The sequence below is a fragment of the Vitis riparia genome, chromosome 11 (assembly GCF_004353265.1).
Source record: "Vitis riparia cultivar Riparia Gloire de Montpellier isolate 1030 chromosome 11, EGFV_Vit.rip_1.0, whole genome shotgun sequence".
Taxonomy (NCBI): domain Eukaryota; kingdom Viridiplantae; phylum Streptophyta; class Magnoliopsida; order Vitales; family Vitaceae; genus Vitis; species Vitis riparia.
The window spans coordinates 13,717,595-13,730,755 of NC_048441.1; the positions used below are offsets into that span (position 1 = coordinate 13,717,595).

The window sequence follows — 13,161 nt, forward strand, 5'->3', positions numbered from 1 at the left end:
TATATGTCCCCAACCCCATTCATTCCCCTGCCTTTATCACTACTGCTTTTGGATAGTCCCACTTCCTTGCAGCCACTCATCCTTTCATTACTTGCCTCATACACTGTAAGCCACATTGAATTATCAGCCCGACCTTCCTCACCCAAATCCCCAGAATGATCGAAAAACTCCCCCTCCGGAGTCCGATCAAAATTAAAAGAATTGAGATGAGGATCCCCGAAATCCCTTTTCCCCCAAGAGCTAAACCCCATTCCATACCTCATTACTTCCTCTTCGAGTGCCCTATCCGTCTCTGTTAGCCTGACCCCACCTTGAATCTTCCTTGTATCTTCAGACTCCATCGCAACGAATGGCTCTGGTGCAGGAAGGTGTCTGAGGATGAGGCACTGCAACAGGGAGCCCATCTCCTCTTGGGCTATTGGCGAGTTTGGGCTCTCCCTTTGATTACCACCAGGATCGGACTGTTGGGAGCAGCCCTTTGTCCCACTTGGGCCTGCGTCTGACGGACGGATTAAAGGCAAAGCTGGGCCTTTAGTGTAGCAGCCCACAACTTCCTTTCTAATTGGCGGGCCTGTATCTGGGCCAAGCTCACTTATAGCCACCCCTTTCTTTTTCAAGTCCATGGGCCCGCTCAACTTTGGGCCCACACATGAGTTTAAAAAATGAAACTTGCCATTTGAGGCCCAGGTCCTTGATGTCGGGTTTAGATCTGGGCAGACCTCAACCCGACCCGGCCCCTCCCCCTGCATGTCCATCCCATCACCTGACGGGTTCTGCACCTCGGGCCTCCCGCTCACCCACTCCTTCGTCACTCGCTGCCCCGCGCGTGACAACTCCTCACCCCTAACCTCACTGCTCCGACGGCTATCTTCGGTTCTGCGCTTTCTCTTTATCACCGGCCAGCACTCCCACCATAAAGACACCACGTAAATCTCCTCCTCCGCTTCAATTTCCAGAATGCTCGGTCTAAAATCTCCTCTCAGTTGCACCAAGATTTTGGCCCATTGGAGTTCACCCATCAACTTCGTCTGTTCATCGACTGTGATGAACCCTCCACATTCGTCCCCCACTTTCTTCAATATTTATGGATTCCAAAGCGAGATTGGAAGCCCAACTATCCTCACCCAGGCTTCCTTTCTCTCTTCCTCCTCTGTCCGACATCCGCTCTTTGGACTCCAGTATTCCAGCCGTACCTGGCTTCCTTCCATCGTGTGATTCCCAAAGGAAACAACGCGTCTGGCCTCCTCCAATTTTTCAAATTCCAGCAACACTCTTTCCTTATCCAGCTTAGCCAGCCCTAAATTACCCTTGAGATTCCACGACTTTGCCCAGATTTGCCCCACCTTCGCAAGGTCATCTTTTCCCCTTGACCTATCCTCCCAACTCGCCACAGCACAATGACCCAATTTCTGTAACAGTCCTATAGTTTCCTCCCTTCTCACCTTCACTGCAACTCTGCAAATCGGTCTTCTCACCACTTCCGCGAACGTTCTCTTCACATCCATATTTCCCCCTACCTTTTCTTTTTGCGTATTGTTCTTCCTATCGAGTGACCTGCACAAAGTCTGTAAATTTTCCGCCATTTCAATCCATCCCTTTTTTCCTCCTCTGCCTTTTGGGATGAAGATACAATATTGTTTTCGTTCCAAATCAGTTACCCCTAGCCGGAGGAAGCATCCCGCTTTATTTGCACTTCGCAGCAGAGAGAAGGATCTCCCCTGTTCCTTCCATTCCTTCACCCATTTATCTTCCTTCTCGTCCCTTATACAGAAGTTTAAGCCCTCCATAAGGAACCCTAAACTCTCCAATCCCATTCTAACCCAAGACGAGACTCCCCCTTTACTTTCCTCTATAAATATTTGGGATTTTCCTCTTCTCTCTAACAGTTCTAGCTCAAACACCTTAGATTCTACTGCGAACCTGCTCCCCTTTTGCCTTCTTCGGGACCCATCCTTATCTTCATCTCCCTCGCCGGCGTCATCTCTCCTTTTTCCGGCCTCACGAGCTCGCACGCTGTCGCGCTCGCTCTCTCTCTCCCATCATAGGTAAATAATACAATTGATAGAAGATGGAGACTGATCAAATAACCTATAGAGGTGTTCCAGCTGCTCTTTACTGAATGGAGATGTTTCAGTTATGGTTGTTGGACTCTTGGCTGCAGCATGCATGCTTTGGTCTGCTGCTCTCATGAAATCTGCCATTGTTTTTCCAATTTTGTGGCTTCCCATGCAGCTTCCAACAGGTGTCTCTAGTGTGCCATTGTTTGTTACAATGATCACACGATATCTTCCCTTTGCTCCCTGTCTTCTTTGAGTTCCCTTGACAAGCAGCAACATTGGCAGCTTTAGTTGCAGTAGAAGCAAGTGCTGAGTTCTCTATGATGGTGGTTGAAGAAGAGCCTCCCATCATGACAGATCTACAGATTTCTTCCCTTCAAACCTTAACAAACACTTCTCGGATAGAGGGTAAGGTCTCTTTACCAAGGATTTTGTCCACAAACTTCATTTAATTCTTTATTTAGCCCAACAAGGAACTCAAACACTCATTCCTTCCCCATCATCTTCTTAAAACAGACATTATGTGCAGCACATGCCCATTCAAATGCATAAAAGAGGTCTAATTCTTGCCAAAAACCTTTCAAGATGTTGTAATACTTAATCACAACTTGATCTCCTTGCTTTATATCATGGATCTTTGATTTCAACTCGAAGATTTGAGCTGAATTCTCAAGATCAGAGTAAGTTACCATAACCAATTCCCAGAGCTCTTTTGTTGTTGGTAAGAACATTCGAGTTTGACTTATCTCCTGCTCCACGGAATTCACGAACCAGAGCAAGATCATGGAGTTTTCTGAGTCCCATGTTTGAAAGCCTAGATTATCCTCTTTTGGGGTCTTTGTTGCACCAGTCAAATACCCTAGTTTCCCTTTCTCATGAATAAACAATTTAACGAACTTAGACCAACTAAGAAAATTCAGTCTATTTAGTTTATGAGTGGTGATGTGCAATGAAGGATTGTCATTGGTGCCACGAGGTGAGGCTTGAAATGTAGGTATTGATACCTGCTATGAAGAATCTCCAACATTCTCCTCCTTGTTGACTCCAGACATCAAATCCTCCTACCAGTAGCCTAATGGTTCCAGAAAAAAAAATATATATATATAGTACTTGAGACCGGAATAGAAGTATCACTTTCAGTAGGAACCTAGCTCTGATACCCTGAAAGTTCAGAGAAAAAATTGTTCCTCTATATTTTTGAAGTTTAGGATTACAACATATATAGAACTACTCTCAAGTCCATGCAAAAGGAAAAAGAATAAAAGGATACAATTGCATGAATAATCATTATCCTGAAAACAGAAAAAAAATAAAAACTAAATTAGGTGATAATTGTAAATTTAAAATCATTGATTCAGCCAATTCTATCCCCTTACTCCACTAAATCAAATCACAACATCCCATTTATAGCAACTAAATCAAATCACCCAAATATTTTTTCAGCTTATGTTTTTCCCCACATTGTCGAAAGCATAAATTTAGGAATATTCAACTTGTCATCACCTTGTAAGAAATATAAAATTGTACCATCTTTATATGAAATGTCAACTGGAGCTGAGTGAAAGTAGGGGAGTGAAGTTTTCTTTGAAATTGTTCCCACCCAACAAAAATGGGTATTTCGGGAAGCATAACTGGAGAGTGCATGCTTTTGAATATTTCAAAATTTGTGAAGAGAAATTTAATTTTAAAGAAGCGATTTCCATTTTCTTTTCTTTTTTTCTCAAATCAGGGTACCAACACATGCTTTTTCCTTTCTTTTATAGTCCTAAATATAGCTCAGTGGTGAAAAAGGATTCTAATCCTAATCAACTCCAAGTAGTTGAAAACTTGGGATTAAGGCTTTACTGTATGCAATCTGTTGCTTTTGATTCTTTGAGCCTTCTAATTATATAGGTGTTTTTTTATTATCATTAGGGGGAAGTTCTTCCTTTCAAATCATATCTCTATCGATTCCCAACACCTTATGCAGCCTCCAAAAGCAGTAGCCCTCTTTGGTATGCCATCAGACGTGCATCTGCTCATATCATTGTTCTGTCCAGCTATTCTCCATTTGGTAATTTTTCATTCCCCTGTCTCTTGTTTCCTTCATACATTATATTAATCTGTAGCTCTCTTATATTCTGTTATGCTATCTATATGCCAAAGGAGTTCAAGGAAATTATTTCCAGCTTTTATGATGACACCTTGTACTTGTGTGTTTCTTTTTTTTCTTTTTCTTTTTTCTTTTGGTTGAAAATTTTTCTGTAAAGTAAATTATCTGGGTGTAGTAAATGAAATATTATTGTTCCGTGATCACTATAATCCTATCAAGGGATGTAAATCAACAAGTGATCATATGAAAAGATGTAAACTGACAAGTAATCATATAAGGGGTTGTAACATCTGTTATGTGTAATTTTTTAGAGTGGGTTAGAGTGTACATTGATGATAACTCTGTGTCCATAATAGACTTTGTTGATTTGGCTAAGCTTGAAGTAGGGGGAGGAAGTTTTTTGTTTCTCTCTTCTTTTTGCTTGCATTTTTGGTGTTCTCTGAATACATTATGCATACTTTGGTGCGCCACTTGTTTGGTCCTATTAATATATTTTTTTTCTAGAAAAAAGTATGATTGATTAAATGCAACACTTAAAATAATATGAAATTAATTCTTTCAAGATATATGTGGAATATTTTAATAGAGTTTATCAAGTGATTTTGTTCTTTGTTTTTTTTTTTGTTTTTTTTTTTTTTGTGTATGGGACCTAACCTACAACCTTCCCATCCTGTGTTTTTTTTTTTACTTTCTTCTTTCTCTTTTTTGAGATATATGGAACGCTACCTCCTCCCCATTCCCACCCCCATCTTTTGCCATCTAGGTTTCAGTTGAAGATACAAATTCTGCATGCTGATGTTTACAGTGTAAAATTAAGAAATAAGAATCCTGGATTGCTGTTATTTATCAAAAAAAAAAAAAATCCTGGATTGCTGTTGGTGACTACTCCAACATCCCCTGTTTTCTTGCTTAAAACCAATTATCAAACTTGCCACAATAAGTATTGGTTCTCTTCAGACTTGCATGGTTTACTTTTCTTGTTTCAGCTATTCTTATATCAGAATTTGTTGAATTGGTTCTCTTCAGATTTGCATGGTTTACTTTTCTTGTTTCAGCTATTCTTATATCAGAATTGTTGAACCTTTTCAACAGTGACATACACACCTCAATGGCTGTGGCTTGCTGAAGAATTCAAAAGGGTGAACAGGGAGAAGACACCCTGGCTTATTGTGCTTATGCATGTGCCAATCTACAATAGTAATGAAGCGCACTTCATGGAGGGTGAAAGCATGCGAGCAGCCTTTGAGAGTTGGTTCATTCTTAACAAAGTTGATATAGTCTTTGCTGGTCATGTCCATGCTTATGAAAGATCGGTATGGTTCTCCATCCCTCCTTTTTGTTTGTTTCCTTTTTTGTGGGGAAAGAATTAATAATATTCATGAAATAGATAAACCAAGTCTATGCCCTTCTGCCATAAACGAACTTCTAGAAATACAAATCTTTGGTAGTTTTTCTGTCTTGTCTCATCCTATGGAAAATGTTCTGTTCTCTTGCCAAACAGAACATGTAAAAGAACAATCTCGATCATCCATATGAATGTCATTACCAAGGTATACTGAAGGAATATCATTGCGCTTTTATCTGTCCCCATTCTATGTACTAGGTGTGATCCTTAAAAATTATAACTTGCAAAAAATAAAATGAAGATATTAAAAAAGTGTTGAAATAAATAATTGCTCTTCATCCATTGTTATAAATCATGTATTAGCTACTGAATATATACAATTTTCAAAAAGGAAAATATGATTAAAAAAAATAAAATAAAATAATAAAAAATCAAAGGAAAAAAGAAGAATCATGAAACAAAATAAATATGTTGAGATAAAATAGGAAGAAACCAATTTCTGGTTCCCACACCCCTCAAGCTAATAAAGAGGCTAATCATAGAAAATGACCTCAAAAAGGAAAATATGATAAATAAAAAAAATTAAAGGAAAAAGAAGAATCACGAAACAAAATAAATGTGTTGAGATAAAATAGTGAGAAAACAATTTCTGGTTCCCACACCTCTCAAGCTAATAAAGAGGCTAATTATAGAAAACAACCAAGAGTGAAGGATTTGAACATAATTAAACTTGGCAACTAGAGAAGTTGGTTCAAAATAATTTGATCCATGTGGCTAAGAAGTTATACTTAGTAAATTTGAAAACTTGAGGGGGTTGGGGTTGGGCTGTTGGTGAGGAGGACTATTGGGATTGGAGTGGTGAATTGGGCGATTGTTACTTTTTCCACTTTTTATCAACTTTCAACATAATCAACATATAAAGGGGCGGTTATTTTTTGTTGCTTTTTTGGCTCCCATTTTATACAATTTGTGTACTTTGGTGCGCCTTCAGTTAAAACCTTTATTATATTTATTTGTTTCCCTGTAAAAAAAATAAAAAGACTTATTACAAAACCAACACCAAGTCATCACTGTCTTCTTGCTAGAATGTAAACTCTTTTGAATCTTAGATGGAGATAACTCACTTGAATATTTCTCTTTTTCCTGTGCTGTCAAATAGATCTCAACAACTTTTGACCCTAAAATAATATTGGTTTCATTAAGTTTAACTTTTGTAATAGAAACACCAGCTCCTACCGGCACAGCAGATGTCATAGCTATCAAAGAAAAATTCTATAGATAGAGAAGAAAGCATATGGAATTGAAAAAACTGAGGGCCAGGTGATTTATGGAAGGTTTAAGGCTATGCGTATAGAGTGATTAGGGGCAACAGCTTGGTTTGGTGGTAGGAGTTACCTTAGGATTGCTCTAATACCCTTTTTCCTAGTGGAAAATGTGGTAAAAAAGACTAATGGGGAAAGGAAAAGTACAAACCAAAATAAATATGTCATGTTGCCATCAGTAAGAGAGAGAAAAATGGGGAGAAAAATATTTTTGGTTTCAAGAAAAGCAATAAAAAAAAATTGTACATCGAAAATGTATAGTCCTACAAATTACTAATTGTTATTAATGCTTTTTCTCTTTACTCTCAGGATTGTTTTGATTTTAGCATATGTGATGTGCCTTCATCTAAATTATTATATTGGTCATGACAGCTCCAAATAGTACCTTCAATTGGTCACAATTTTGTGTCCTCAAATTTCTGGACCATTAGAAAATGTATTGCCAACACTTTTGACCACTATTTTTTGTTCTCAACTAATTTTGGACCTTCTGTCAAATACTAAAAGAAAAGAAATCTTGTGAATTAATATGGTTGATGTGATTTTAGGGCTTCAGATCATATCAGTTTCTTTGGGTTTCACCCTCTTATATACATGCATATTATTTATAGTTGTGCGGTTTTTAATTAAATTTTTGGTATTTAAGGCCTTTCATGATTAGTGTATCGGAATATAAGGACTCCTAAAGAAGGTCCAACCATGGGGTGATTAAAGCTTCAGACAATGACAGTCTCTGTTAAAAGACTCCTAAACTCACAAAATACTCTAATGTAGAATGAAATGGATACATTGGTTAGATACAAAGTTAGAAACTGTGAGAGTGCTGGCATTTATCGGGAAATTCTGAAATTAGAGCCCTATAATTTGGCATTTAAACATAGGCATGCTTATCATAGTTTGGGAAATTTTTTTGACCCTTCTTTTGTTGTTGTTGCTGTTGTTTAAGAAACTCATCTAAACTCAACAAAGCTTCTCTGATTCTCAAATATTTTCATTTTGGTAGAAACTTTTAAAAATTCAATAAATATATGAATTTGACAGATCAACCAAAAATTGAATCTTTTCCTTTTTCACCACTCATTTTTTAATTCTAATTGATGCCAAAATGTGAGATCATTTGGCATCTAGTGATGAATCATTGAGGGTCTCATTTTGGGGTCTTAAAATTTAGAGACCTTGCATCAAAGAGTTTGGGGAAAAATTATGTATGCTATTTTCATTAATGGAAAAAACCCATTCTCTATAACAAATTCAAATTTTGAAACATGGCTGTTTTGAACTAGTTGATATTGAATGTACTAGATGTCAAGCACATATAATACTACAAATTGTCCTCTTCAGTTCTATCTTTGGCTAAGAATGGATCTTAGTAAGAAGAATTTTTTTTCCTCAGTATCGGATCTCAAATATACACTACAGTGTTTCTAGTGGTGACCCCTACCCTGTCCCAGATGAATCTGCCCCTGTTTATATAACTGTTGGCGATGGAGGAAATCAGGAAGGTCTAGCTGGAAGGTGAGCTAAACTGCATGGTTGAAAGCACACTCATGATTTTAGTTTTCTAATGCTAGAACAGTAAGTAAATTAGGAAGGGCATCCATCACTTTACCTAACAGGTATTCTTGATGAAGGGCTAAAAGGAATGAGTTCCTTCTGCCAATATCTATGTGAAATTCACAATTCTTTTCCACAGCAGTGTCATGTTTAACAATTCTTTCATTGGTTTTGTAGGTTTAGAGACCCACAACCTGATTATTCTGCTTTCCGGGAAGCCAGTTATGGGCATTCCACATTGGAAATAAAAAACAGGACACATGCATTCTACCGCTGGAACCGGAATAGTGATGGGAAACAAGTTTCAACTGACTCATTTGTATTGCACAATCAGTACTGGTGAGTTCTTTTTTTGCTTATTTTGCATATCACTTAATACCGAGCCAAGACACCGAGATCGATGTGCCTCGAAACCCTTCGAGTCAGTGACGATACTGTAATTTTGAACCATGGTCAGAGGGGGCGGTTGGAATCCTTATTTTTCTAAGTCTTTCAATGATTTGAAGGTGGAAATTATGGAGTGGTTCTGATGGGGAAAGCCTTTTAAAGTTTATTCAAGGAGGAAAGGGAAGACCCAAGTAAACTTTAAGTAGGATTAATATTAATTAGAATTGAATTAGGATTGGTAGTTGTTGGAATCTAATTAGGATTAGCTAGTTGAGTTATAATATAATTAGAATTTGAGTCATAATAGGTTATTAGATTCCTAGTAGACTTTGGATGTTATAATTAGAATTAGAATCATAATAGGTTGTTAGAATCTTAGTAGACTTTGGATTTCTTAAAGAAATTTATAAATAGGCTAACCAATGTAAATCAAAGGGATGATTGATATTAATAATATTATATTTTCTTTCATTGCAAGGTTGCAACCCTCAATAGTGAGACTCCATTGATTTTCTTCTAAGTGAAACTCCTAGAAGGTCTTAGTGAGACCCTAAGGTTTTCCATCTTTTCTTCATTGTTTCTTTTTTCTTTCTATTTCTTATCTTATAAATTTCTTTATCATAAAATTTATTTTTTGTTTCTCTCCTTACACCCTAAAAATAAAACCCTAGTCCACCTACCCTTGAGTGTAGGCAACCATCCTAGGGTTGTCCTACGTCAAGTTCCTTTTGAGAATTCAAGGAAAGAGGGTGACTAGAGATGTGGAGGATAGGGTGCTTTGGGAAAAGTCAAAGAGTGGGAAGTTTTCTGTCAAGTCCCTCTATGTAGCCTTAGAGTTAAGAGGTTCAGTCCCTTTTCCGATGAGTAGTATTTCAAGATCCTATGCTCCTCCTCCTAAGGTTGGTTTTTTGCTTGGGAGGCGATGTGGGAGAAGACCTTAATTTTGGGTCAAGTTAAGAGGAGGGGTTGGTCCTTAGCAAACAAATGTTTTCTTTGTCATATTGAAGAAGAATCCATTGACCACATTCTAGTTCATTATGTAAAGGCTAGGGTTCTTTGGCAATTGCTTTTGGCTCTCTTCGATGTGTCTTGGGTCTTTCCTCCTACGGTTAGAGAGACTCTGCTTGGTTGGCATGGCTTGTTTGTGGGCAAAAAGTGAAAAGAGGCTTGGAAGATAGCTCCTTTATGCATCTTTTGAACAATTTAGAAGGAAAGAAACAAACTTGCTTTTGAGAATGAGGAGCTTTTGATCCAAAGGCTAAAAAACTCTTTTATTTGTATTTTTTGGTCTTGGACAAAGCCATTTTTAGATGACTGGCATTTATCTATAATCAGTTTTTTTGATTGATTGGGCTCTAGGAGAGGGCGGGTGTTGTTTTTTGCTAACCCTCTTTGCTTTTGGTTTTGCCTTTAGCTGTTCGTTGTATACTTCCTGTATCTTTTGGGACACCTTTTGGGCCCCCTTTCTTTATATATCCACACTTTTGTTTTTACTTATCAAAAAAATATTGACAAAAGACCTATCAAGTTCCATATTTTATGCAATCTTAGACAAGCTGCAAATGCAAAATATCTTTGCACCAGCTTGAGGGGGAGTATTAGAAGATTAGCTTAAATATTTCCTGCCATATTTTTTCCTTTCTTGTGAAAATTGACCCAAATTTTCTATACCAAGAAATCTAGGTAAATTCCATATAGGTTAAAAATCATATTGCTTAATTTAAGAGATCTCTTGTCAACCCTTTTTTGTATACATATATCTTGTAAATCAGAATGTGATAAGATATATGACAGATTATCCTGTTTTGTTTCAACCTTTCTATTAGATGGTAGACCTAATCCATAAGACCTTGGTGTAAAATATCATCTACATGAAAATTAACATCTATGCATGAAGGCTCATTCAAACTCTAGGTTTTCTATTGGGAAGAGAAGACCTATTCTATTTTTTGGAATCAAAAAGGGGAAAAAACATTAGGGTTGAATTTTTCAGGTTGACATTAAGTATGTCTTCCATGTGAGTAGTGAATCTCAAAAGTAGGGGGAGGTTCCTGGTTCAATTCCATATAAAAAGATTTTAAAAAAATGAAAATAAAGAGAGTGACCTTAGAAATTATTGCTGGAGAAAGATCTAAGCATGTAAACAACCCAAGGAATTTGTGGGTGGAGTAGTTCCTTATATCCGAATCTTCCATGTTGTGTCTATTTGCTCAACCTTGATAGACAATAGTTTCAAAGTGGAGAGTATTAGCAGAGATCGGGGCTTCTGATGATGTCTTCATGGATGACTTCAAGGTGTGAGGAAGGGAAGGAGGAGGGGTTAGGATCTCATATATTCTATTTTCTGACAATTCTCTTAGTTTTTGTGAGGTTAGCGGTTATTAACTGTTATATTTGAGGTGTTAAGATGGGGCTTCTGTGTTTTGGAGTTGTTTCAAGCTTAGAAATAAATTTGGAGAATAGTGAGCTTATTCCAATGAAATCTAGAGGAGGGAGCACAGTTGGCCTTGACTTTTAGATGTCGAATGGGTTGACTTTCTTAATATTTGGGTTTGTTTGAAAGCCTCTTTCAAGAGTTATGCGGTTTGGGATGTGGTAGAAGGGAAATTTGGGTTGCAATAAAGGAGAAATTTAATAAAAGATTGGCTTCTTGGAAGGAAAACTACCTTTCAAAGGGTGGTAGGTTAGGTTCACTTTGTTGAAAAAGCACACTTTGTATCCTTCCAAGTTACTTGATGTCCTCCTTCATGATTCTAAGAAAACCACAGATGAGATTGGAGAGAATTCTGTGATAGTTTTTGTGGTGTAGCAATCCTCCTAATGCTAAGATCCATTTGATTAGGTGGGGGATGTATGCTGTTCCAATTAGATGGAGGATGGCTAGCACTAAGAAGTCTTCCACTGCTGAGTAAGGCATTGCTTGGAAAATTTCCACAGAAATTTTCTTGTGAACAAGGTAGTCTATGGACGAGAATCATGGAAGGGGGTTGGGGAGGCTTATGATTGTCGACTTTTAAATACCATAAGTAGGGGTTGGGGAGATTTTCAAGTGAAGACTAGCATTTCCATTGCTAATGGTCAATTAACAAAATTTTGGATAGATGAGTGGTGTTGGGAGACAAAGCTAAAGGATTGCATTCTGACTTTGTTTGCTATAACAATCCATAGAGATGCTTGGGTTGTGTATTATTGGGATAATGGAAAAGGGACAAAGCCTGGTTAGCATACAAGATTTTGCGGAAGCCTGTTTGATTACGAGTTTGAGATGGTGGAGGAACTTTTGTACTTCTGGAGCAGGGTGCCTGTTGGAGTTGAGTTAAGTGTGGAAAGATTCCAAAGATGGTGTTTTTCTAATTAAGTCCTATGAAAAATGTCTTTATCTTGAAGTTTCCTTACCTTCCCTGCTAAGGACATTTATACCTCCTGGATACTAGGGTTTTCAAAAAGGAGCCTTCTTATCATATTGTGATAGACTGATAGATGCAGATACTCATCATAGGATTTTCATAATGAAGTAATTTCTGTACCATGATTTTGTTCATGCAGGGCAAGTAAGCTGGGAAGCAGGAAACTGAAGAAGCATAGACTTGGGGATCTGATTGGTTGGACTGCTCCTTATTAACTGGATCCATGCACCTTGGGTTGTAGCTCGATATGGTTTCCCACCTGCAGTGATGGAAAATTGATTTGCTGAAAACAGTTTGGATTTCAACCCTGTATATAAACACACTTACAACCTTCCTTAGCCATTAATTTCAGGCTATTTCTGGAACTAACAATTTCCTTTGGAGAGTGACAGTTACAACTTTGCTCCTTCAAGTTATTTTCATCATTGTTGACTGGTAAAATTCAATATTCCATGTTGAAACAAGTAGACATTGAAACTGCCAACAGATACCTAGCCATTTTCAGCAGTGAAATGTAAATCAGTTCGAGAAACATGTAGTAGTGCATGGGTACCACCCTTCGATTGTATAGCGGGGAAGGCGTATCCAGCAATAACACTGAACCCGGGCAAGTTCACTTTCCAGCTCAAAAGCCTATTGTGTTTGTACAACAGTACTCCAACAGTCACCCAGCTTTTGAGATGTTACCTATATTTGAGTTCTCCGAGGTATACACGTAGATTGGCATTGCATCCTACTTGTAATATTAACAATGACAAAACCAAATTGTAGAGATAAAACTAGGGGAATATTGCAGTCTGCTGATAAACTCCAAAAAGCCTAAAGTAAAGGGTGAATCCTTGATAGCAGAAAACCACGAGTCAAAATCAATTATTTTGAAGGAGGCTAGTGATGCATCAAAGCTCAATAAGCCCCCTATTCCTGCTTAAACCAAATGTGACGAGCGTGCATAAGGTTACAAAGTAGAAGACCCTTATTCCAACTGAAGCCTAAATGT

At 37.7% G+C, this 13,161-nt stretch overlaps 1 protein-coding gene across 2 annotated transcripts in view; it reads left to right on the forward strand.

Annotated features, from left to right (window-relative positions):
* Positions 1 to 12,671, forward strand: part of LOC117925040 (bifunctional purple acid phosphatase 26-like) — a 28,342-nt gene extending 15,671 nt beyond the window's left edge. For both annotated transcript variants that reach the window (XM_034843849.1, XM_034843850.1), the window contains exons 6-10: positions 3,972 to 4,110; positions 5,242 to 5,462; positions 8,210 to 8,331; positions 8,548 to 8,709; positions 12,304 to 12,671. In XM_034843849.1, the coding sequence (XP_034699740.1) occupies positions 3,972 to 4,110; positions 5,242 to 5,462; positions 8,210 to 8,331; positions 8,548 to 8,709; positions 12,304 to 12,379 (720 nt within the window). In that variant the 3' untranslated portion in view covers positions 12,380 to 12,671. The remainder of the gene's footprint in view (positions 1 to 3,971; positions 4,111 to 5,241; positions 5,463 to 8,209; positions 8,332 to 8,547; positions 8,710 to 12,303) is intronic.
* The last annotated feature ends 490 nt before the right edge of the window (positions 12,672 to 13,161 follow it).